At 39.1% G+C, this 27292-nt stretch overlaps 1 protein-coding gene across 1 annotated transcript in view; it reads left to right on the top strand.

Annotated features, from left to right (window-relative positions):
* RNS2 (ribonuclease 2) overlaps positions 1–27292 on the top strand; it is a 59455-nt gene that overhangs the window by 13610 nt on the left and 18553 nt on the right. The window contains exons 4-8 of the mRNA XM_088954048.1: positions 3816–3917; positions 4034–4037; positions 14066–14157; positions 18559–18720; positions 19134–19233. Coding sequence (XP_088810174.1) covers positions 3816–3917; positions 4034–4037; positions 14066–14157; positions 18559–18720; positions 19134–19233 — 460 coding nt within the window. The remainder of the gene's footprint in view (positions 1–3815; positions 3918–4033; positions 4038–14065; positions 14158–18558; positions 18721–19133; positions 19234–27292) is intronic.

Here is a 27292-nt window from a genome sequence, read left to right as displayed (position 1 = left end):
AAATAAAAGACTGAAATAAATAACAAACTGAAATAACAAGCTGTCTAAGATAACTACCAACTAACACTGACATGACTAACAAAGGTTACACATGCTGTCATACGAACACAGTGGGGACCACAGCCGTGGGGATCACATCAGTGTTCTCTACAGAGGCAATCTTAATGGCACTGACATTGTTTGCATAAATAGGAACTGGAGAGGACAATGAAAAGCCAAGGTCATCAGGAAGGGCCTTGGGCTAGATAATCTCATTGCATATGGAAGACATAGCTCTATACTTAGTCTCAGTAGAAGATTTGGAAACGGTTTGCTGCATCTTACATTTCCAAGATATGAGGGAGTCTCCAAGAAAGACACAACAACCAGTAGTAGAACGTTGAGTGTTTGGGCATCCTGCCCAATCAATATCTGCATAAGCTGATAGTCTAGGAGATGTGGATGCTAGAAAGAATAAGCCATGTGATAGAGTTCCATGAACATATCTGATTATACAAGGGACTACAGTCATATGAAGTTGCCAAGGATAAGAAACAGATTGACTGACCACTTGGACAACATAAGAAATATCTGGGTGTGTCATGGTGAGTAGCATCAACAAGAATTTCCTCATCATCCTTGGAGAGATTTAAATTCATCTCAAGAGGAGTATCAACTTGTTTGTTAGCACTCAAATTAGCAACTTTCACAAGGTCTAGTGCATATTCGTGTTGATTAACAAAATACCCACGAGATGAATGAGTGACTTCCAATCCCAAGAAATAGGTAAGGTAACCAAGATCCTTCATCTTAAAGGAATAACTATGAAGTTGTTTTAAAGAGGAAATACCATTACTGTCATCACTACACTAGTGGTAAAAATGTCATCTACATACAGGAGCAACAAAGTAATCAACAGGGAATACCATGCCCTAGGATCTTCTTAAAATCAATAGGGAGTAATCATCGTATGAAATTTCTCAAATCATGCCCTAGGAGCTTTCTTTGAGACCATACATATCCAAGGCAACACACCATGGGAGAACCATCATAATATCCTAGAGGAGGTTTCATATAGATAGTCTCCTTAAGGTCCCCATATAAGAAGACATTTTTGATATCCATCTGATGGATGTCCCAATGTTTGGGTGCAGAAATGACCAAGAGAAGTTGAATTGTAGTCATCTTAGCTACGGGTGCAAATGTCTCCTTGTAACCTATGTCATATTCATGTTTGTCTCCTTGTACCACCAAGCGAGCCTTGTATCAAGACTCCCATCAGAGTTATGCTTTACAGAATACACCCATCTACTACCAATGAGTCAGGCATCCGAGGGACAGGAACCATGTCCCATGTATCATTATCATTAAAGTATTGGAGCTTAGTATCCATTGCTTCCTTCCAATGCAGAGCAACCATAGTTTGTTGGTGAGATTTGGGAATATTTGTAGTAGACAAAACAAATGGAAAGAGAACTATGGTTTGAAGGAAAACCATAGCGGTTAGGAGGGTGAGAGACATGAGAAGAACGATGTATTGGAGGATTATAGGATGGTGGACCTGTGTCTAGTGATGAAAGGGGCGGGGCTATAGGAGTTGGAATGGCTAGCCTCTTCCTGGAGAAGACACGAAGCAGTTCTGGAATAAAAGGTGTTGAATCTGAAGAACTTGCAGAGTCTAAAGAATGTAGTGCAAAAATAGAAGTAGCAGGAAGTTTATCAATGTGAGCGAAGAAAGAAATATTCTCAAGGAAACTAACATTATGGGGCACATGAATCCAATGGAAATGGGGGTCATAGTAAAGGTAACCTTTATGTTCAGGGCTATATTCCACAAATGCACACATTGCTGTCTGGGGAGTGAGTTTTGTTCGCTTGTGAGGTGGAAGATGAACAAAACACAACCAAAAACATAAAGTATAGAGAAGTCATGTGAATGATGGAACAAACTCTGGAAAAAAGAGGTATAATGTAAAATCGAGGAAGGAAAAAGGTTGATTAGGTACATAGCAGTGCTCGCTGCCTCAACCAAGAAGGAATAGGAGTATGTGAATCATGGAGCGAGGTCTGGACAATATTCAAAAGGGTAAATTCCCGATCAGTACCCTGTACTTTGGCTCGAGTAACAATTTGGTCCCCAAACTTTAAAATGCAACAATCCAGTACCCGAACTTTCAAAATGGAACAATCCAGTACCCGAACTTTCAAAATGTGGCAATCCAGTACCTGCCGTTAACCAGTCCGTTAATCAGCCGTTAAGTGACATTTGAAAAGTAAAAAATGCCCTTCAAATGCCATCTAATTCTCTTTATCAACCATCCAAACGTTGACAAAAATTTGAACAGTCCCAAATCCTAGCCTCTTCTATTCAAAAAAGTTGGGGACTGTTTAGAAGAATCTAGAATTTGGGACTGTTCATTTTATTGTCAATGTTTGGATGGTTGATAAAGAGAATTAGATGGCGTTCTTAGGGCATTTTTGACTTTTCAAATGTTACTTCACGGCTGATTAACGGACTGGTTATTGGCAGGTACTGGATTGTCACATTTTGAAAGTTTGGATACCGGATTGTCACATTTTCAAAATTTGGGTACTGAATTGTCGCATTGTAAAGTTCGGGGACGAAGTTGTAACTTGAGCCAAAGTACAGGGTACTGATCAGGAATTTTCCCTATTTAAAATGCCTGTTTTTGCTCTCCACCACTCTATTTTGTTGTGGAGTGCTAGAGCAAGATATCTATGATTGAATTCCATTGTCTTTCAAGAAGGTTTGTAAATCTCCATCAAAGTATTCACCCCTTGAGTCTGAATGGAGAACTCCAATATTAGTATCAAACTGATTTCTGATCTTAGCTAAAAAGGATTTAGCCCCTGGGAAGAATGGGTCATTTTGTCATAGACTGATAAACAAGCCATTGTGGTTAGTGCAGAAGGAAGTGTGGCCTGTAGCAAAGGTTGGGTTGATGCACTTAGGTGTTGATTTAGAAGTAATTAATTTGTTGATGTTTGTCGGATTATCTTGTCAAAGTTGGTTTGGTGTAGAGGTGGAATGAATAGAGGGGTGAGGTAGAGCCATGAATATGTAGCTTCTAGTTTGAAGGTTTTGCTGTAGAGAAATTGACAATCTAATTAAGTATTTTGGAAGTTGGATGCTTTATATTCAGTGCAGGTTATTGCTAGGCTTTTTTCCCCTGTCCTTTCTTGGTTGAGGTATGTCTGTTGTTTTCCCCTCTAAGGATCTGTTTTTATAATTCTCTCCTCTTCTTGTTTTCCTTCTCTTGTTTCTGTTTCATGTATACTCTGTAACTTTGATCCTTAATAAAGTTTGTAAAGTTCATTTTGTTATCAATCAATGGCCATCTGACTTCGATATGAATGCCTATTGCACCTTCAAGAATAACTGCTGATTTTACCTTCCTTAGAAGACAATATTGGTTGTAGATTCTTGAGGAAAATTGGTTTAGGCATTAGAAAAGCTGTTAATCTCTTGGAGTGCATGATTATGGGCAATATTTAAGTCTTGCATGGCCTCTTGGGTTTCTCCCACTTGTACTGCAAACTCCAATATATTTCTATAAACCTCATTATGATTTTGATATTGGATGAAGAATCATCATCTACCATTACTTTCATATAATAAAGACCATCACTTAAAGCTTTAGGTTCAGTGGTAAGGTTTGTTAAATTAACTCATCTGATGCATCTTGAATTTACCCAAGTTGTGGAATGTGCACACAAGATATAATATTGTTCTCTCTGAAGTACTAGTTGCTGATATTGGGCTCTAAACTGGAGTCTGACTAATGCAACCATATACAACTGTATCTCTTTTGTAGGTCTCAGCTTTGCTTGGAGAGCTTGAAAAGTATTGGCCATCTTTAAGTTGTAGCGCATCATCTACTTGCCATGGTGGAAGAGGACTCTTTTGGGCCCATGAGGTTCTTATTTACCTTAGAATTGGTTTCTTGATTTTCTGATATCCTATTTCATAAATGCTAACAATGCTTCATTCTTGTGTTTCATCATGGATGACTTCAACGGTCCACATTGGCAGTGGGGTAATTATCTTGTCAATTTACTTCATTAAATAGTTTTTGATTTTATTTTTGTAAGAGAAGTATGTTTTATTCACCATCCACTTTTTTAAGTCACGTCTTTAACTTAAATTAGAATTTGAAGGTGTTTCCTTCCTTTGAGGAAAACAAATTTAAACTTACGAGTATGTTATAATATACATGTGCATTTTGTTCACTACTCATTTTTATTATTTGTCTTCCATTTGTTTAAGAAATTGAAACAATTTTCATGAGGGATGCAAATCTAAGACCGTAAATAAAAATATTTTATGCTATATAAATAAACCAAAATGTTTTATTAACTAATTGAAAATTGAAAACTGAAAAATTTGCCTTATTATCTTGGCTTAATAAACCACTATTCTTTAGCTAACTATTTTTTATAATTAAGACATTTATGATAGACAACTCATATGAATGTTAGGTCATTATTTATAATCATGAAAACTGTGAAGTAGAAGAAAACTCAAAAAATCATTTATGATGTCTATGAAGCATGGAATTGATACCTGTTCTAATGAGCATATTTCTGTTGTCTTGATTTTGACACTTATTTTTACAAGTCAAAACTAGATTGCATGGTCTGATATGGTATCACTGAAAGATTGATAAAGTACCAATGCAAAAACCAAGATCATGAGTTGGATGAGACTTGAGCTAATTATGGGCAATAAAGGCAACATGCAAGCCAATGAAGTTGAATCTATATTTTTCGACTTATTTTGTTTTGTTATTTTATAGGAAATGGTAACTTTCATTAATCAAATTTTAAACAATCAGTACACTGGTCCATTTCCCAAGAAAAAGGAAGATGATCCCCAATAGACTTCAATCTTACAATTCATCCCAAAAGAGTTCACCCCTGTTAACCCCTTGTATGGCTAAAGCATCCAGCGACAGTTACAGTCAAACCATAACTGTTACAACTGTGCCCAAAACAAATTTTGTTTCTGAACCCCTTGCTTAGCAAGACTATCTGCCATGCTATTAGCAGATCTTCTAATTCATCGAACTTGAATGTTCAGATCTCTTGAGAGTCGTTTGAAGCATTTGAACTCACTCTTTAGTTGCCAAGTATAAACTAGAGTCTTTATTTTGTAATGGATTTTTGTCTTCTAAAGTTGTTTTGCAACTGTATTTTTTTTGATAATTTACTTCTTTTGCTAATATTAATAACGCTTTTGTTTCTTGTTGCTTGAGTTAGAGTTATGTTCTTTCTTTTCCTTCTTCTGTTGAACATGCATTTGTTCCCTTTAAACTTGTCTCTTGTAATTTTAAGGTTGGGATATAAATATTTTGCTACATATATTGATGATTGCACATGCTTTACTTGGATATATTTTTTGAGAAATAAACCTGATTTTTCCCCACATTTAAGTCCTTGGCTTAGATCAGAAATCAGTTTGATACCAGTATTGGAATTCTTTGTTCAGACTTGGGGGTGAGTACTTTGATGGAGATTCTCAAAACTCCTTGTCCTGGAATTCCACATCAGAGTGGAGCAGTAGAGTACAAGAATAGACACATTTTGAGTATTGTTCGGGCCCTACTTCATGATTCACATGCTCCTACTTCCTTCTAGGTGGAGGCACTAGCACTGCTGTGTACCATATCAACATTCTCCCTTCTATTTTATAGCACAGTGCTTCTCCCTTTCAAAACTTATTCCATCACTCACTTGACTTCTTTGTTCTTCATGTTTTTGGTTGTATGCGCTTTGTTCACCTCCCTCCTCGTGAGCGCACAAAACTCACACCCTAGTTAGCAATGTGTGCCTTTGTTGGGTATAGCCCTGATCATAAGGGTTTTTTTCTATTATGACCCTCGTTCCAGTTGGGATTGTGTGTTTCACAATGTTATTTTTCTTGAGAATATTTCTTTCTTTGCTCATACTGTTAAATTTCCTACTACTTCTATTTTGATGCTATATTCCTTTGACTTTGTAGGTTCATCAAATATGACCCCTTTTATTCCAGAACTACTTCGTGTCTTTTTCAAGAAGAGGCTATTGATTCTAGCACTTATAGCTCTCCCCCTTCATCACTAGTTGCAAGTTCATCATCTACATATACCAGTTCCTCCCCTCCTCCCGATTCTATAAGTACACCTACACCTGTTATTGATCCTCCACCATCCTCTGATCACCTATTATGTTGTTCTTCTTGTGTTTCTCACCCTCTTGACTGCTATGGTTTTCCTTCAAACCAGAGTTGTCTTTCAACTGTTTTGTCCACTACAAACATTCTTAGATTTCATCAACAAGCTATGGCTGTTCTGCATTGAAGGAAGTTGTGGATATTGAGCTACAAGCCCTTCCTGATTGTTGCGAAATATAAAGGGAGAGAAGAGGAAAAATTTCTTTGTTGATCATAAAACATATTGAGCATACAACTTAAATAAGAAAAGATAGGAAAGACAAACCCCTAGAATCTCTCTCAATCAGGGATTGACTAAATCTTTCCCTTAATCCTAGGATATGACTTTCCTAAATTTATTCAAATCTAATCTTTCCTAAATTTATTCAAATCTCTTAATCAATCAAATCATATCTTTCTTAATTTGCTGCAAATCCTATCTTTCTTAATTTGCCGACACTCCCCCTCAAGTTGGTGCAAAGATATCTATCATGCCCAACTTGCTAACTTGAAGTTCAAATGGTTGTCTCAACAAGCCCTTAGTCAAAACATCTGCAACTTGCTGCGTGGTTGGTACAAACGGAGTGCTGATTATTCCTTCTTCAAGTTTCTCCTTTATAAAGTGTCTGTCAATGTCAACATGTTTAGTCCTGTCATGTAGAACCGATTATGAGCAATACTGATAGCTGCCTTGTTATCACAATACAGTTTCATAGGAAAACTCACTGGTCTCTTAAGATTTGCTAGCACCCTCTTTAGCCAAAGAACCTCACACACTCCTTGAGCCATTGATCTGAATTCAGCGTCAGCACTACTTCTAGAAACTACACTTTGCTTCTTGCTTCTCTAAGTAACTAAATTGCCCCAAAGAAATGTGTAGTACCCCGAAGTTGACCTTCTATCAGTGATCGAGCCTGCCCAGTCCGCATCTGTATACACCTCAACCCCTCTCTACTCATTTTTCTTGAAGAAGAGTCCTTTTCCTGGTGTGCCTTTTAGATACTTAAGAATTCGATACACAGCTTCAAGATGTTCTTCATACGGGGAGTGCATAAATTGACTCACCATGCTCACAGCGAAGGCAATATCAAGACGTGTATGTGATAAGTAAATCAATCTTCCTACTAGCCTTTGGTATCCACCCGTATCTACTGGAACCCCATCTTTAACTTCTCCAAGCTTAGCATTAACTTCTATCGGAGTGTCTGAAGGTTTGCATCCACTAATTCCAGTTTCTTTCAAGAGATCTAGAATATATTTTCGTTGCGAAACCACAATGCCCTTCTTTGATCTTGCCACTTCCATTCCAAGAAAGTACCTTAGCTGGCCTAAGTCTTTAATCTCGAATTCCTTGGCTAAGCTCTGCTTTAGTTTGCTCATCTCTTCAATATCATCTCCAGTCAAGATTATGTCATCAACATAGACAATCAGAACCAGAACCTTGTCTTTGGTGGATCTTTTTGTGAAAAGAGTATGATCAGATTGTCCTAGTCCAAAGCAATCTTGTGTGTCTTGAACTCCCCCACCGGCTGGCTTCTTAAAACTGAACTTCGATGGGAGTAGTCGGGGGAATCCTAGACAATCGGGGACTGGAGGTGTGTTTAGGGATGAGAATGGGCTTGTCTCTGCCATGTTCTCTAGCCCAATTGGAGTGTGTGACTCTCTCGGGGCTGAAATGTTTTCAGTTTTGGAAGGAGTTCAAAGAGCCAAGGAAATGAATATAAGAAAACTCATCATTGAAGGGGATTCAGAGGTGGTGGTAGGGTGGCTGAATAAAGAAAACAACAGTTTATGGATGTACAGTAATGAGAGGAGGAAGTTTAGGTGGCTGGTTCAAGAGATGGAAGTTAAGGTCAGCTGGGTGAATAGGTCAGCTAACTCCTTTACGGATGGATTAGCTAAGCAAGGAGTCGTGAGGGAGTCAATGTTTTGGGCACAAGTGTAATTTTTCCTTTTTTTTCTTGGGAGTGTTTTGCTCCTTTTGGAAGATAAGAAAGTTCATCTTCCTCTCTGTAATTCTTTTGTGATTAAGTAATGAAATGTTGTTATTGATAAAAAAAAAAAAAGTGTTGGGTGGACCATGTAAATCATAGCAGAAATTAATAGTGTGCCCCTCTAATCCACAGTATGTGCATTTTCTAGGTGCATTACTCCTTCCTCTACCACGACCTCCCCCTGACTCTCGACCACTACTACGACCACCAGAACGATTAAACATAGAACCACCTCTATTTCCTGGAAACCCATGGCCACCACCCCCACCTCTATTTCCACGACCTCCCCCTCTAGTCACCACAAAACCAGATCTGTCCGAGAGAGAAGAAGACTCTGTAGACTCAATAGATGTCCTCCGAAGACGAGCAAACACTTCTTCAAGTGAAGGAAGAGCTGACCCCCCCAATATCTGTGCCCGAACAAGTTCATATTCAGCCTTCAAACCCACTAGGAACCTTGTCACATCAAGTTGCTCTCACTGTTGTTGCTGAACTTGAACATCCGGAGTCAGAGGATGATATACATTAAGCTCATTTCTGATATTCCTCATGCTTTCATAGTATTCCTCCAAGCATTGGTTACCTTGCTTCGGATTAAAGTACTCTTGGTACAACTGATATACCCTAGTAGTATTGTCTTGGCCGGAGTAAAGTTTCTTAGCATGGTCACAGATTTCTTTAGCTGTATCTAGGAACATAAAATTCACACTGATTTTAGGTTCCATTCTATTCCACAACCAGGTCATGATTTGTGCATCCTCTTGTTCTCAATCATTGAACCCTAGAGAGTCAGAGGAGGGTTTTTCCTCTCTCATATGTTTTACCTTTTTCTTGGCCTTTAAAAACACTTCTACAGATTTGGCCCACGACACATAATTCTCACCATTCAACTTAATCGATGTCATTTGAACATTTAAGTAATCTAGAGAAATCATAACACACCTGTTTTATTGTCATTCCCATCTCTAGTTGATGCCATCTTAACTAATTCACTTCACTTCACAAAGAAATCACTGTTATAAACAAAGTATTCACCTTTGACTATTCAGCACAACTCCACGCACCACCACAAAACCCTAACTCACTTTCAGCACCACCGACTTCTTCAAATCCACATCACACACCTAATACAAGGGCTGTAATCAATCAGCCATCAAATCGAACACCTGTACTGCATACTACAGAACCAACCTGCACTGGATTGAACACTGCTCCACCCGAACCTGCTCTCTTTGTACCATCGAATAGGGAGCTTCCTACCAATCACCACAAACAACCACCGCACCATGAACTGGAGGCATGAAGGCCTCCTACAGAGAAAAACAATCACTCCTTTGCAGCCTCTCCCTTAATCTCCCAATGATTCTTGAGAAATCTGTGAAACCCTAGAGAAAAGGGCGATAAAAAAAACTGGGTAAATAAAAAAAAGGAGCAGATCTGAACTTGTTATATTCGCTCTGATACCATGTGAAATAATCTTATTCAGTTCAGATTAGAAGTATGAGAAGGAGAAGAGAAGAGAAGAAAGAAAAGAAGGGTTCGGTTGTAGAGGAAAAGTCACCCACTCTAGCCAATCCACTTTGTATTTATAGTGAACAGATTAGAAGTATGAGGAGGAGAAGAGAAGAGAAGAGAAGAAAAGAAAGAAGGGTTCGGTTGTAGAGGAAAAGTCACCCACTCTAGCTGATCCACTTTGTATTTATAGTGAATAGATTAAGTTACAAAAAGTAGGGGAGGGGGGGGGAAGGGCTTTGAGGTGGTGCCAAGAGGGGAGAAGGTTCAGGTTCTGCAATTCGCAGATGACACCCTATGTTTTTTGGAAGCCAATGAAGAACACTTAGATCTCTAAGTGGGAGTTCTAAGCTGGTTTGAAGTGGTGACAGGTCTGAAAGTCAATTGGAGTAAGAGCAGCTTGATCCCAGTGGGAAAAGTGGAAAACATAGAGGACTTGGCGGAGAGGTTAGCGTGTCATGTGGGAATCCTCCCAACAAAATATCTGCAACTCCCCTTAGGAGCAAAATGCATTCAGCTCTGATCTGGGAACTGGTCTTAGAGCGGCTAGAAAAGAAATTGGCATCCTGGAAAGCTAGATACTTGTCCTTGGGGGGTAGAGTTACTTTGTTAAAAAGCTCCTTATCCAACTTGTCAGCATTCTATCTCTCTTTATTTCCAATCCCAAGTAAAGTGGCCAAAAGGATTAAGAGGCTGCAAAGGGACTTTTTATGGAAAGGATGGGAGGAGGATAGGAAGAAAATCCACTTGGTGAGTTGGGACAAGGTGTGCTCTCTGAAAAGTAAAGGAGGTTTGGGTGTAAGGAAAACGAGGACCTTTAATAAGGCTCTTCTTGGGAAATGGATCTGGAAGCTTGGGTTGGAAAGAGATCACTGGTGGAGGAAGTTAATGGCATCAAAATACAATACAGACAGGGGAAATTAGATTACCACTTCTTCTCCCCCATCCCTAGGCTGTTCGATATGGAGGAAAATAATGGACATTCTACCTATTTTCAGTAGAGGCTTAAGCCCCATCCTTGGAAAGGGTGACAGGCTGTCCTTTTGGAAAGATCCCTGGTGTGGAAATACTATTCTTTCAGAGAGATTCCCACATCTATTCCAGTTAGCTGACCATCAAGATCCAGTGGTTGCTGATTGTTTTGAGGTGGTGGGAAACTCGGTAGTCTGGAGCCCTTCTTTCAGAAGGAATTTTCAGGATTGGGAAATTCCGGCATTGGCTGATCTACTAGAACTCTCTCTTCAACCCCTAAATCTGCTCAGAGAAGACAGCTGGTTTTGGAATTGGAGTTCTGATGGCCTTTTTTCAGTCAAGTCATTTGCCACTCACATGACAATGAGCATTGCTGAAGATATGTCTGCTTCCAGAATCTGGAATCCAACTGCTCCCTCAAAAATCAATGCTCTAGTGTGGGCTGCAGTTCTAGACAGGTGTTTAACTAAAGCCCACCTATGTAAAAGAGGGGTTCATATCCAGGACCAGAGGCGTGTGTTGTTATGTGGTCAAGTAGTGGAAGATAGCAGCCATCTGTTTCTACATTGCTCAATTTCTGATAGAATATGGAATCGTTTTCTGGGTTTCGTGGGTCTTGCTTGGTCAATGCCAGCTTCGATGAAGGAGATGTGGTGGAGCTGGGGATCACTGGGTTTGTCAAAGCTTGCTTCAGCTGTGTGGATGTCCATTCCGGCTGCAGTCATTAGCACCATTTGGGCAGAAAGGATCAAAAGACTATTTCAGAATATCTATAAGGATCTGGAAGACCTGATTTCCATATCTGTTGGAAAGATGATTTCTTGGATTTCAGCCTCGAAGGGAATCCAGGCTGCTGAATTGGGGGCTAGGCTGAACTCTAGGAGCCTATGGCATCTGTGGTGTTGTTATATTTGGGTTATGTCCCCTTCTAAAGTGTTTAGTTGGGGGACCTTTGTACTTTGTACAAGTTTTTTCTATCAATAAAATTTTACATTAACTTTTCCCAAAAAATATTAAGTAACAAAAAGACAGTATTGTCCCTTATAAGTGATGGGACACAACTTAAACTTGAATAAAGAAGTCCTTTCACCTTCAACTAGACAAACCAAAAGACCAAAATACCCCTGTACTGTCGATACTAACATTTTCCTTTTTTGGCTTTTAGGGGAGCACCTTTTTATGTTGTATCATATGTGCACTTCATTATTTTTTTATGTTTTCTTAGAGAGGGACATAATGGTCCTTTCTCAGCTTTGTTTCTCTCTAGTTCGAACTAAGCTAAAAAAAACTACCAATGTTCCTCCCAATCAGTAGTGAACAGGAATCTATCAAGTTTGGAACACAATGGGGTTTCTTGGAGGTTAGACCAAATGAAACTTTGTGCACTAGAACCAATTCTTTTAGCTCAAAATTGTTTATAAAGTCATTGAATTTCCTCGTACTTGTAGTGGTTCTTTGCCTTGGATTGTTTTTCTCAAATCTATACATTAAAATCTCCATCTATGCACCATGGCCCCTCCTAAAGGTCTTCGATATCTCCCAATTCCTCCCACATCTCCTCTCTCTCCCTGTATCCATTTGGGCCTTAGATATTTGCCAACACCCATTCAAAACCATCTGCCATCTGCCAAAACTTAATGGACATTATAAATCTTCCAACAAGTTCTTCAACTCCTTCCAGAATCTCATTTTTCCATAATGACACTCTACCCCCCGAAAATCCCATGATGGACTCATTGCCTAGCTAATTCCCCTTGCCTTACATACGCTTCTAGCCCACCTAATGTCAATTTTCTAACTTAGATTCCTGAAAAATCAAATGTCTGGGTCTTCTTTCCTTAGTACTTTATTATAGATCTCTTCCTTGCATTTCCCGAACCTTTCACATTCCAACTTATTATCTTCATTTCTAACTGGCTTCCTATCCACCCCTGTTGTTTCATTGTTTTTCCTCTATTTGCTTCCTCTTCTCCTCCCCTTTCTTTCACTAAATTCTTTGTCTCCTCTTTTTCCTGACCTTTCCTTCCTCCTTTCTTTTTCTTAGGTAGACTTTCAATTCATTCAGGTTCTTAATTTTGCACCCTAACTGCCCCACAAATTCAGCCACTGAGTCTTCCTTATCACAGATTTCGTCAACTTCCATCACATTAACAAGTAAAGTTCCTCTTCTTGTTTTAGAAATATTGATTTCCTCTTCCAATTCTTTCCTTTTTAAATCTTCAAAAAACTCCACTATTAATTCCCAAACTCTTCTCCCTCTTTCCTCTTCATCTTTTAACTCCTCCACCCCATTCTTTCCTACATATTCACTAACTTGGGCTTGCGGCTTGATGGCAACTTGGGAACCTGGAAGACAAACTTCAGACATAGAGCAGAGGTTAATACCAGAAACAAAATTAACACACTACCCTGGGATAGGTACAGGGGTAGGAACAAGAAGGATACAAGAGGTCTTGGCTAATTTTTCTTGTCCAAAATTTTAGGGATCACCACCTGTCCCAGAATTAGGTTCTTGTTGAAAAGATCTTCTTGTTCGGGACTCATCCTTGTGTTTGCTCCCACAAATCTGTAGCTTACCCAGGTTTGAATTCTCCTTGTAAAGCTTCTGGTGGTCATCCACTACCTTCTTATGGACACCCACAGTTCCTTGGGAGGTGGAATCCTGTTTTTGGTCTGGGTTCTATGTTTGTAAGGTTGCATCGTAGTGTAGGGGTGATTTGGTTCTTCCTTCGGGTGATTTCTTATCACCTTTCTCTTGTAATATCTTTTTTATTTTTAATGATTTTTTTCTTTACTATAAAAAAATGAGGTACATGAATGAATAATTTGAAGCACTCTATTTCAAAATTTACCCCATTTGAGTAGAATCATATTCTAATTGAGTGTTCCCCACCTTAGAGACCAAGTATGGATGGAAATGGGAGAGGGGGGGGGGAATACAACTTTAGGACATTGATTTGAATGCTTCATTTTTTATAAACATGAGAGAGTAAATTAAGTGCCTAGTGGTGTTGCCACCAAATGAGGAATCTACCTTCGTGCTTCAACTTCAAGAGTCACAAATAACTAAAACTTAAGTTCTCATTCATTGCTCCTCTAACTTCAAATGAAAGAGAACATGAACATTTATATTTTATAGAGAGACAAGGTTAGGTTCTCTTTATCTTTCTTTTTAGGGCTCATCAGTTGGCTTCTTGTTGTGTGCTTAAACCCTGGCTGTGGATAGCAGTCTTGTAGGAAGAGAATCCACTATAGTTTGTCACATGAGTAGTAAGGGAAGCCTGAGGTAATGGGTCCAAAACCAAATTGGTGATGCCTACGCATGTTGCATCGCTATATAACTGTTTTATTTTCTATTTGCATTTGATCCTTATCCATTTGATACATTTTTTTGCAGAGAAACATGGGACTTGTTCATTTCCAGTAATACAAGATGAGTTCAGTTATTTCTCAACAACTCTCGATCTCTATTTCAAATATAACGTCACGGTTAGTATTGGATTTTTTTATTCCAATATTTTGTGAAAATTTATAATTTATTTTTCAAATGATTATTGGCACTACATTTGTAACTTTTTGCAGTGAATGAAGATGAAGAGCTCTGAAAAAACTAACTTTATGAAAGTGATCTATTTTACTTTGACGTGTTAATTTTTTTTTTTGTGCCTGGATGATAAAAAAAAATTGTTTTGTGCCTGGTTAACCCTACTAAGTGGTATTGTGGTAATCAGAAATATGATAGACTTATTTTTAGTCAATGGGGAACTAGTGCAAAATAATTTTTTGGGGTTTCTGTTGTACCTATATTATGAGTGCTAATTTAAGAGGATTGATGCCTGTAAGTTTCTTGAAGAGAAGTTGAGCTAAACAGAAACATATGGGTCTGTCAAGTTAAGTTGGCTCATACCACACAAAGGCCTACTTATGTTAGAATAATTATGTATATGCAATTACAAGAAGATCTCTGGGAACTGGGAAGGGACCAAACAGAGAATTCAAGGGGGACTAATAAAATATGTAAGAAATAGTTATCTGTAATGATTCAATATTTTACTATAATCTATGTCTCATCTGCTTTATACTCCCCCTCAAATTGGGGCTGTGAGGAAAACATTGGTTTTTAAACCAAATCATGATTCCGAGCACTTGTTATAAGAGTAGAGGAGTTAACCTCTCTGTTTGAAAAAGTCTCTAATTTGAGGGTGAATCTAAGGGTGGAGTGGCAGGAATTAACATGCAAGATGACAAGCTGATCCCTTGTGCAAATTTATTGGGGTTTGAAGTTAAATCCTGGTTGATGGAGTACCTTGGTCTCCCCCTGGGTGGCAACCTGAGGACAAAAGGATTTTGGAAACCAGTGCTGGAAAGGTTTTCAATAAAGTTGGCCTTGTGGAAAAGGAACTATATTGCTTGGAGGAAGGATAACATTTATTAAATCCACGATGGCCAACTTACCCATTTATTTCCTTTCCACTTTTCGCATCTCAATCAAGCTGGCAAAGAAGTTAGAGAAGTACATGAGGGATTTTCTATGAGAACTGGGGGGATGAAAGGAAGCACCACTTGGTTGAATGGGAAGTGGTGTGTAGTGCCAAAGAGCAAGGTGGTTTGGGGATAAGAAGTTTTCTACATATAAATACTGCTTTGCTTGGGAAAAAGGCTGTGACACTTACTACTAGGAAGGGATAGGCTCTGGCATAAGGTCATTATGAATATTCATGGTACTCTGGACAATGGCTGGGATACTAAAGTGGCTCCTAATTCATCAGCAAGTTCTCCCTGGAAATCTATCTACGAGGTTTTTTGATGAACAATAATAAATTTATTAATTCAGAAGCAGATTTAGAGTGAGTTCATACAACATCCCAGGGAGAGGCGCGAGCTGCAGCCCCTCCTTGAATCTTACAAGTAAACTAGGAAAGAAAAGCAAGAATCACAACTGAGCCCAAAACAATTCTTCCCTATTTACCCCTTGCTTAGCTAACACATCTAACAAAGTATTTGCTGATCTCCCCACCCGCTGTACAGTGACCAACATATTCCTTGTCAACCAACTAAATTTCTTCATTTCATTCTTGTAACGCCACATAGCCTCTTCAGGATTTTTCAACCAACCCACCACCACTTTGGAATCCCCCTCGATTGTTAGGTGTTGTACCCCTAGCTGGTTTGCAAATTGCACCCCTTGTACAACAACTAAAAGTTCTGCCCTGATGGAGTCCCCAATTCCCAAGGGACCTGAGTAGAGCAATAAAATCTCTCCCTTTTCATTTCTCAAAGCACCCCCCATTCCAGATAATCCTAGATTACCCATGCTACTTCCATCAAAGTTCAACTTCAGTGAGCTTTCAGATGGAGGAGACCAGCTTGTAATTGATTTGTCCTTTAGGGATGAACTCCTTGCTACTGCTGACCAATTTCTCCAAAGGTCATTAGAGGAGAATTGCTGAAAGATTTCCAAGGTCTTCAGCCAAGGTATTGCCCTATTTAACACACAGTCTTTCAATTCCTGACTGCTCATTTCCTTTTCTTGAAAAATTCTGACATTCCTTTCTTCCCAAAGAGTCCAAATCAAGGCAGCACGAGCACATCTTCACATAATTCTCCCTATTTTTGAAGGCCAATAAAAGGTAGAATGGTTGAAGAGCCAAGCCCAAAGGTCTGCAAAAAAGGTCTGCAAAAAAGGCACAAGATATTAATAGGTGGTAACAATCCTCACCGTGAGCTCTACAAAGGATACACCAATTAGGAGAAATACAGAGGAAAGGTCTTCTCTTTTGTAGGTTATCTAGAGTGTTTACTTTCCCATGGAATACTTCCCAACAAAACGCCATAATTTTTTGGGGAACTGGTCTGCACCAAATTTCTTTTGACGGAAAGGGTTCATGAGTAGAAAGTTTAGAGATGGACTTGAAGAAAGAAGCACAAATGAAGGTTCCATTGAGTCTTGGAGTCCATAACCTCTTATCTGGCTTGGAGGGATCCAAACAAACCTGATTAAGACAACCAAGCAAGACAAAAAGAGATTCAATTTCATCATCCCTAAGTCCTCTGCGAAACCCAAAATCCCAAGTAGGATCTAAGGGTGTTCCCAAAGGTGAGACAAATTTTGAGAGCACCTCTTTTTTGTACAAAGAAACAGAAAATAGCGAAGGGAACAAATCCTTTAAAAGTGTGTCTCGTACCCAAATATCCTCCCAAAAATGAACAGTGTTGCCAGAACAAACTTCATACCTGATAAAATTGAGGAATTGAGGAAGGGTGTTGTGATAAAATCTATCTACGAGGTTCAGCCCTCATTCCTAAGCTTTATCAGATATGATGTGGGTGGTGGGCATAGGGTTCTTTTTCAGGAAGAACCATTCCTGAACATTGGGTAATGCCACTCTCAAAGAACAATTCCTCCTGTTTTATTCATTGTCAAACTATATAATATGGAACCTATCTCTAAATTTTGGTCTGCCTCCTCGTCTGGGTTGGATTAGGATCTTAGGTTTAGAAGGGGTCTTTTTTTATCAGCAACAAAAAACAGATTTCATTACTTAAGATACATGCAAGTACAAGTACAACTGTACAACAAGAGGTTGTGAGTTGATAATTCAGTTAGAAAACTTGAGCATATTATTACAGCCGAGCCTAAAACATTTGTTATCTAGTAACCCCTTGTTTTGCTAAGCCATCAGCCAAGCTGTTGGTTGATCTTTGTATCCATTGTATGTCCAAATGCATGTCTTTAGAATTCCAGTGAAACCATCTTATTTCATTTTTGTAGATCCAATTTGATGCAACATTCTTCAATAACTAGCTAATAACCACTTTTGAATTTCCTTCAACGACCAGTTTATCGATCCCTATTTCCTTTGCCTTTTGCACTCCAACCACTTTTGTACTTAAGGACAACAATTCCAGGGTTGGGAGAAAACTTGAAATCTATGGAATCTAGGGCTAGGTGGAATTTTGGGGTGATTTTTGAGGGATGAATAGTTGTGAGTACCTATTAGGGGGGCACTGAAATAGGGGACCAGTTGGAGATGGTTTGGCACAAAGGACATAATACATGGCTAGAATGGAAAGTTTTCAGGTTTTGACATAGATCACTTCCAGTCCTTTGAGAATGTTGCATGAACCATTTTTGACATAGAACATATCACTGCTGATGTCTGTAATGGCTTCTCAAAAGATTAAAGAGAAAGTAAAGAGAAAATAAAGAGAAAAAGAAGCAAAAAATCCAGTATCACTTGACAACATGTCTATAATAACTCTAAGGTGTGGGTATCACTCATCACAAGCATAATATGCACCAAAATAATTGAAATATTATTCCAATATAAATCTCCACGTTTTTTACTCTAGACACACACAGACACATATATCATGTATAGGGATAGTCAATCCTACTAGAATTAGTTTCCATAAAAAAATCCTGCTAGAATTAGGAAAAAGCAAACTACTAGCTAGTCCCCATAGACATAATATAAAATAACCAAAATGTCCCTTCTGTTTAAAAATACAAAAATAATAAAAAATTCAAAAAATTCCAGTTTTAGCTTCTTTGTTCCTGCATCAGGGTGTTAGTTACATTGACCTGCACCCGATAAAGGCCATTTATATTAGAACAATAATTGTGTACAATTACAAGTATCTCACCAAGAAGGGACTAAAGGTATGATGATATGATCACAAAAACCAAGGAACAATTTTATATAATGATACACTAACCACCATCTACTGTATTATTATATACCCACTGTCTAATTTTCTTTACAATGAGTTGAATGTGATTTGACCTTTTTTCTGTTGGATTGTTTGTCAAAGTCAAATCATGTTTTTGATTTAGCATGACACTTTCCAGAAAAGAATCTTCTCTGACATGTAAGTGTATGATACCAGAAAATTCTGAACGAGGCTGGATTTGCACCCTCTAATTCTGAGAAGTATCCTTTGGGAGGAATTGTTTCCGCCATTGAGAATGCTGTGGGGGCATCTCCATTGTTAGTGTGCTCACATGGTGCTTTGGAGGAACTTCGTTTATGCTTCTATAAAGATTTCAAGGTTAGTCCAACTTCTTCACCATTAAAAATCCTTTACTTCTATCCCACATTTAAAACTAGAGAAAAATCTACTATTCTTGTTCCATAATATACAATGGGCAGAGCAAGTGGAAAATCAGAATCATGTTTTCTGATGCTATAGTGCAGAACCAAGCAAGGCCAAAATTCAGTTAATTGAATGAACCTGCCCATACCTTTGTACTATACTGATTGTTATTAATATCATATGTAAAGAAATATATTGGATAGTGAGGATAATTCAATCTGGTTATTCTAAGTGGAACCTTTCAACCGGTGGTTTTTACATTCTCATTTATGTTAGCCATTGCCTTTTACCAATAAAGTTAACTGAAAAAATGCCTTTCTTAAGAGAATTTGAAATAAGCTCTTGTGGAAAATTTTCATGTTTTGCAGCCTCGTGATTGCATAATTGGCTCTAGCACCCAATTTGAACTACTTACTCCTAGAAGTTCCTGCCCCAGATACATCAGCCTGCCACAACATGTGCCATTACGTGAGTTTTTCTTATTCTTTTTTTTTTTTTTTAATTTAAAATCCTTTCAGCATTGTTCTGGCATGGTTTAACAGTTGCAAGTAAGACTTGGATAAAAGAAACCAGAACCTGTTTGTTTTCTGATATAACTTCAGTAAAAGAAGAGGAGAAAAGAAGGTCATGAACAGAAGAAGAAAAGAGAGAAGAGAAGGAGAAGAAGAAAGGAGAAAAGGGTGGGTGCGGTTAGATGATCTTGCTGCCCCATCAGATTAGTATTTATATGTTTGTAAATTAACATTAGTGAAGTAGAAATAAATATAAAACAAATATATTTGGCCTAACTACCATAACTACCATGAAATAAATATAAAGATATTAGTGGGATTGGGACCACACACTAGCAACTAATAACTATCTCCACACTCCCCCTTAAGTTGGGAGTAGATATTAGTCATTCCTAACTTGCGTAAATCTGTCTCCAACTTGGTCTTTGTAAACCACCTTAGTGAAGAGATCAGCTACCTACATATCTGAGGCAATATAGGGATACTTCTTGAGATGCAACTCTCTCTCGGATGAAGTGTTGATCCACTTCAATGTGTTTAGTTATGTCATGCTATTTGGATTTTGAGCAATGTTAATTGCAGCCTGATTATCACAATACAGCATCAGAGGCTTCTCATATTCAACACCCAGCTCATCAAGTAAAGATTGCAACCATAACACTCCTGCCACTCCATTAGCCATAGATCTGTATTCAGCTTCAACACTAGAGCGAGCAATAATATTTTGTTTCTTACTCTTCTAAGAAACAAGATTTCCCCCTATAAAAGCACAATACTCGGGGGTAGATCTCTTGTCATCAACACAACCAGCCCAATCAGCATTTGTGTATGCTTCTATTTTCATGTGACCATTATTCTTGAAGAGTATACCTCTCCCTAAGCATCTCTTCAAATAGGCAAGTATCATTTCCACTACAAGAAGGTGGGTGGTTTTAGGAGAATGCATGTACTAGCTAACAACACTGGCAACATAAGAAATGTTTGGTCATGTTAAGCAAAGATGAAGAAGTTTCCCAACCAACCGTTTTGTTTTTGATAAATGAGAGTAGTTTTATTAATTCTGTTAGTGTTGACTAAATAAGGGTAGAATGGTCATTTGAGTTTTATTAGTATGGTGATGTGTCTTTAAGTTAGTGCTGATGTGTCCCGACTTAAATAGGGGCATAAAAGACCTTTGTTATTATTTTAGTAAACTATATATATATATATATATATATATATATACGACCTAAGAGATCTTTTTTTCTTCTCTTTGGTTCAAACAGGTTTCTTCTTCTATTTCTCCTTTTCTTCTTCTCTCCCTCTCTCTCTCTCTTACTTCTTCTCTTTTACCTTAAGTTCAGATCTGAAACTGACAAATCTAAATTGTAACATGGTATCAAAGTGACGATAAGTCAGTCCAGAAACGACTTTCAATGCACTCCAGCTTGTAATCTCTCAGTTTTCTTCTATTTTTTTTGGAGTTTCGCCAAAAGGTTGAAAAGTAGTTGTCGTATCTTCCTTCTGGAGGTTTTAATGTATTTGATTGGGTGTGAAGTTTTGGTTTCAGGTGGTTGGTAGAGAACCCTCTAATCGATGGAATGAAGAGGGCTGCAACAATAGGTTTTGTGGTAGGTTCAGATGTGTGGTTCAGATCAGTGGACCGAAGGCTTAGTATCAGTCGTATGGAATGCTGAAGTGGTACTCTTGTGTGTGATGGGTATGGAATGGTCAATCGTATGGTGGTGAGTGATAAACTATAGGAGTGAAGTACAGTGCTGTTGGAGTGCAATGTAGTGAACGCTGGGTAAGGTAGGTTGAAATAGAGGGGGAAAGTTTTTTTTTTTTTTTTTTACAGCCATGGGAGATAATGAACAAAGTCGGTTATGATCCCTCCTCAAGACTACTTGAATGTACAAATAATCTCGATTAAATTGAATGGAGAAAATTACGTATCTTGGGCCAAATCTGTTGAGGTGTTTCTCAGAGCCAAGAAGAAAGTAAAGCATATAAGAGAAGAAAAACCCCTAGTTGATTCCCAGGAGTATGGTGATTGGGAGCAAGAAGATGCACATATTATGACTTGGCTGTGGAACAATATGGACACAACCAAGGAAATTTGGGATCATGCAAGGAAGCTTTACTCAAGACAGGATAACACCACCAGAGTATTATCAGCTCTATCAAGAGTATTTTAGTCTGTAGCAGGGTAACCAGAGTCTTGAAGAGTATTATGCTAGTCTAAGAAATTTGAGGAAAGAGTTGAGTGTGTATCACCCCCTTACATCTGATGTTAAAATTCAGCAACAACAGAGAGAGCAACTTGATGCAACCAGATTTCTAGTGGGACTGAAACCTGAATTTGAACCGGTGAGGGCTTAGATACTAGGTGGGTCTGCCCTCCCCTCTCTCGAGGAGGTGTTTGCTCGTCTCCAGGGGATTTTTGTTGGCCCTCTAGAGAACCCCACCATATCCGGTAGGATTGCCCTTGCGGTGGCTAGAGGGGGCGGCTGTGGTGGTAGAGTAGCTCATCAAGGCCAGCCAGGCTGTGATGGTAGAGGTGGAAACATGTACAGTCATGGTGGTGGGCGTGTTGGAGGTCGAGAATCAGGGGGAGCCCGTGGTAGAGGACATAATCATGGTCCGAGAAAGTGTACGCATTGTGGTATGGATGGACACTATTAATTTTTGCTATGATCTACGTGACCCGCCTTCATCCTGGGCAAATCATGTAGTGGCAAGTGGTGATATGGAACAAGGGAGTCAACAGACCGGTCAAACACCTCCACCTATAGATGCCTCCGAACAAGAGATGATGAGTATTTCACGTACTGAATATGAGTGGTTGATACAGGCTACTTCTCAGCCGAATGCAGCTATGCTTGCCCACTCAGGTATGGCTTGTCTGGCATCCAAACCCTCCCACTAGATCATTGATTCTGGAGCTTCTGATCACATGACTGGGACTTCAGGTGTGTTCTCTTCACTTTTTTCATCCTCTACAACCCACACTATCACCCTTGCTAATGGTTCCACTTCTTCCATAAGTGGTATTGGTGATGTTAAAACTGGTTTATTATCTTTGTCTTCAGTTCTGTATATACCCAAATTTTCTTTTAATCTTATGTCTGTTAGTAAATTAACCAAGTCTCTTAATTGTGCTATCACCTTTTATCCTTCATCTTGTGTATTCCAGGATCTCAAGACGGGGATGAAGATTGGTGGAGGGCATGAAGTTGGTGGACTGTATTACCTTGATGGTGGTGGTGGTTGTGGTTCTTCAACAGCTCTCCAGTGGCATTGCAGACTTGGTCGTCTGTCTCTTAAAGCACTTAAGCAACTTGTTCCAGCATTGAGTCATCTTTCTACTTTGGATTGCGAGTCATGTTAGTATGGGAAACATCATCGGGTTTCCTTTAGTCCTAGAGTCGATTATCGTATGTCGAGTCCTTTTTCTTTGGTCCATTCGGATATTTGGGGTCCACATAAAATAGTCACACAATGGATACAAGTACTTTGTTATTTTTGTTGATGATTATTCAAGGATGACATGGCTTTATCTTATGAAACAAAGAAGTGAATTATTTTCCATTTTCCAAAAGTTCCATGCTGAAATCTGCATTGAATTTGGTATTCATATTAAGATCCTATGTTCAGATAATGGTCGAGAATATTTTTATAGACCCTTTCAACAATATTTACAACTACATGGTATTATTCATCAAACCTCTTGCTCTTATACCCCCCCAACAAAATGGGGTAGCTGAACGAAAAAATTGCAATCTCTTAGAAATCGCTCGGTCCCTGTTGCACCATATGAATGTACCCAAATGTTTCTGGAGTGATGATGTGCTTACATCTTGCTTTCTTATTAACAAAATGCCTATGTCCATCCTTGATGGTCAGTCTCCCTTCTTTGTTCTGTTTCCTACATTGTCTCCTTTCCCTCTTACCCCTCGGGTTTTTAGGTGTGTGTTTTGTTCATAATCTTGGCCCCGGACTAGACAACTTAGATGCATGATCTATGAAGTGTATCTTTCTTGGCTATTTTAGGACCCTTTACCCTGAAAGGGTACAAGTGTTATGATCCCAGTTCTCGATGTTGTTTTGTGTATCCCGATGTTACTTTCTTTGAGTCAGTTTCGTTCTTTTCTAGGTTAGATGTCTCTTTCCCTTCTTCTTTCCTTCTGCTTCCAGTTCCCGTTGCGGACCCCATTCCTCTTGTTTCAGCTTTGCCTAAGTCTTCACCTCCGGTGCCACTTCCTCCTACACGGCCACCTATCCATCAAGCGTATGCGAATCGACATGCACTGGCCCCTCTAGCTTCTTCACCGTTGACGGATCCAGAAATGACTTCTGCAGCATCATCACCCCCTGTTTTTGACCTTGACCTTCCCATTGCCTTGCGGAAAGATAAACATAGTTGTACCCTTCATCCAATCTCCAATTATGTTTCTGTTTCTCACCTATCTCCTTCTCATCGACAGTTTGCTTCGTTGTTATCTTTTGTTTCTCTTTCTAAGGATATCCATGAAGCCCTTATCTCTCTGGGGTGGCATCAAGCGATGGAAGAAGAACTCTCCGCTCTAGCTCATAATCATACGTGGGATCTCACCACTCTTCCCCCGGGTAAGCATACTGTAGGATGTAAGTGGGTATACATGGTCAAGTATTTGCCTGATGGTAGTATTGAAAGATTGAAAGCTCGGTTGGTTGCCAAGGGTTATTCATAGTTATATGGCATTGACTACATAGAGACCTTCTCTCCTATTGCGAAGATTGGTTTTGTTCGTGTTTTGATCTCCTTAGCTGCTATACATGATTGGCCCTTGTTTCAGCTTTATATTAAGAATGTTTTTTTGCATGGTGATCTTCTTGAAGAGGTGTATATGGAGCAACCACCCGGGTTTGTTGCTCAGGGGGAGGATGGTAAGGTGTGTAGGCTCAAGAAAGCTATTTATGGACTTAAACAGTCCCCTCGTGCTTGGTTTGGCAGATCTAGTGAAGTCGTGAAGAAGTTTGGCATGAAACGGTGTCAGGTCGACCATTTAGTGTTCAGCTATGACTCTGATGCGGGGAAGATTTTGTTAGTGGTTTATGTTGATATTGTTATTGCTGGCAGTGATAAGCCCGAGATTGACAGGTTGAAAACATTTTTGCATGATCATTTTTGCACAAAAGACCTTGGTACTTGTTAGGAATAGAAGTGTCAAGGTCCAAATATGGTATTAATTTGTGCTTGAGGAAATATGTTCTTGATCTACTGGAGGAGATAGGCTTGTTGGGTGCCAAACTAGTGGAAACACCCATGGAATTGAATGTCAAGTTGAGCAGTGATACAGGTGAGGAGTTTGAAGATCCAAGAAAGTACAAAAGGTTGGTGGGCAAGCTAAACTATCTAACTATCACTCGACCAAATATCTCATTTGCAGTGACTGTGGTGAGTTGATACAGGTGAGGAGTTTGAAGATCCAAGAAGGTACAAAAGGTTGGTGGGCAAGCTAAACTATCTAACTATCACTCGACCAAATATCTCATTTGCAGTGACTGTGGTGAGTCAATTTATGTAGAATCCTCGGGTTTCACATTGGGACGCAGTCCTAAGGGTTGTAAGGTATTTTAAGGGAGCTCCTGGTTGTGGTTTGCTATATAAGAGTTGTGGAAATATTGAAATAGAGTGATATATAGATGCTGATTGGGCTAAATCTATATCTGACAGAAGGTCTACTACAGGTTATTGTACTTTCCTTGGGGGTAACTTGGTGACATGGAAGAGTAAGAAGCAGATCGTGGTGGCAAGAAGTAGTGTAGAAGCTGAATACAGAGCCATGGAAAATGCAACTTGTGAATTAGTGTGGTTGAGAAATCTCCTACAGGAGATGGGGTACTCGATTACCACTCCGATGAAGCTATATTGTGACAACCAAGCAGCAGTTCACATCTCCTCTAACCCAGTTTTTCATGAGAGAACAAAACACATAGAGGTTGATTGTCACTTTGTGAGAGAAAATGTTCTTAGTGGAATGATAAGTACATCATATGTTAATGCAGGGAGTCAATGGGCAGACTTGTTCACCAAAGGGTTGAGTCAGGCAAGAGTAGATTACATATGTAACAAGATGGGACTATATGATATATACTCTCCTGCTTGAGGGGGAGTGTCAGTGTCGACTAAATAAGGGTAGAATGATCATTTGAGTTTTATTAGTATGGTGATGTGTCTTTAAGTTGGTGCTGATGTGCCCCAACTTAAATAGGGGCATAAAAGACCTTTGTTATTATTTTAGTAAACTAATATATATCATGGCCGACCTAAGAGAATGTTTTTTTCTCTTCTCTCTGGTTCGAATAGGTTTATTTTTCTATATCTCCTCCTCTTCTTCTCTTCTTCTCTCCCTCTCTCTCTCTCTCTTACTTCTCTATTACCTTAAGTTCAGATCTGAAACTGACGAATCTAAATTGTAACAAATTCAAATAATGAAAATACAATAAACCTAGAAGGAGGCACGAGATGTTACCTCCCCCGAGGACTGAACCGTATATGCTAAACCTGAAACACAATTCCTAGTCTGAAACACAATTACAAAGTAGCCCAAAATAGATCTCCCCTTGACACCCCTTGCTTGGCCAGAGAATCAACCATTGCATTTGCTGATCATTTGACCCACTGAAACCTGACAGTCATATTTCTTGTCATCCATTTAACTTTCTGGGCTAATCCACCAACCTACTACTACCTTGGAACCCCCTTCTACTAAAAGATTGTTCACTCCAATTTGACTGGCCTTCTGTATACCTTGTACCACTGCTAGTAGCTCTGCCCTTATAGAATCATCTTCACCCACTGGTCCTGAAAATAGAGACAACATATTGCTGTCTCTGTCTCTCAAAATCCCACCAATTCCGGATGGCCCTAGGTTACCTCGGCAGTTGCCATCAAAATTCAATTTTACCACTCCATCCGGTGGGGGTTTCCGTTCAACTTGTGAATGTTCTTGGTGGAGACTGTAGAAGCCACTACAACCCAGTCATCAAAGGAGTAATTTGCCAACAAATGTGAAGATTTTAACCATGAGATAGTCCTTATCAATATGCATTCCTTGATTTCAGTAAGACTTCTTTCTTGTTCTTGAAATATTCTAGCATTTCTCTCCTCCCATAAAGTTCACAAGGCAGAAGCTCCGATACATTTCCACATTAGCTTCCCTCTTTTTTTTCCCAACTAACCGTTGATATATAACTTTGTCTTCAAGAGGCTCTCCACTTTCTGCACTTTTCTTATGGTTTAACTCAATGGGTGTGTCGGCTAGTTTAACTCCTAACTTCTCAGTTTCTTCCAACAAATCAAGAACATACTTTCTTTGGGAGGCAGATGCCATTCTTAGATCTAGCTACCTCAATTCCCAAGAAGTAGCGTAGTCCCCCCAAATATTTTGCTTCAAACTCTTGGTGAAGAAGTTGCTTAAGGGAGTCAATCTTACCAATGTCACTTCCTGTCACTACAATATCATTAACATAGACAACAAACAAAGTCAAAGAGGAGTATGTTTTCTTAAAGAAGAGAGTGTGATCTGATTGAGCTTGAACATAGCCAAATTTATCTAAAGCCAGTTTAAATCTATCGAACCAGGCTCTTGGAGACTGCTTCAGCCTATATAAAGCCTTCTTCAGTTAGCAAACCTTCTTTCACACCTCTACACTATAAAAATTAGGGGCAACTCCATGTACACCTCTTCTTGTAGCTCTCCATTGAGAAATGCATTCTTGACATCCATTTGAACCAGTGGCTATGAGAAATTTGCAGCAATGGATAATAAGACTTTGATAGTATTCATCTTGGCTACAGGTGCAAACATCTTCAAATAATCTATGCCATAAGTTTGTGTGAATCCCTTTGCAACCAGTCTGGCCTTATATCTTTCTACGGAGCCATCAACATTATATTTCACTATAAACACCCATCTACACCCAACAGGTTTCTTCCCCTCAGGTTGGTCAACCAACTCCCATGTATTGTTTTTAACAAGAGTATCCAT

The sequence above is a fragment of the Nelumbo lutea genome, chromosome 7 (assembly GCF_056320005.1).
Source record: "Nelumbo lutea isolate HS-2025 chromosome 7, American lotus-T2T, whole genome shotgun sequence".
Classification (NCBI taxonomy): Eukaryota; Viridiplantae; Streptophyta; class Magnoliopsida; order Proteales; family Nelumbonaceae; genus Nelumbo; species Nelumbo lutea.
The sequence above is the reverse complement of the archived record's forward strand: the minus strand, read 5'-3'. Positions and strand labels throughout refer to the sequence as shown.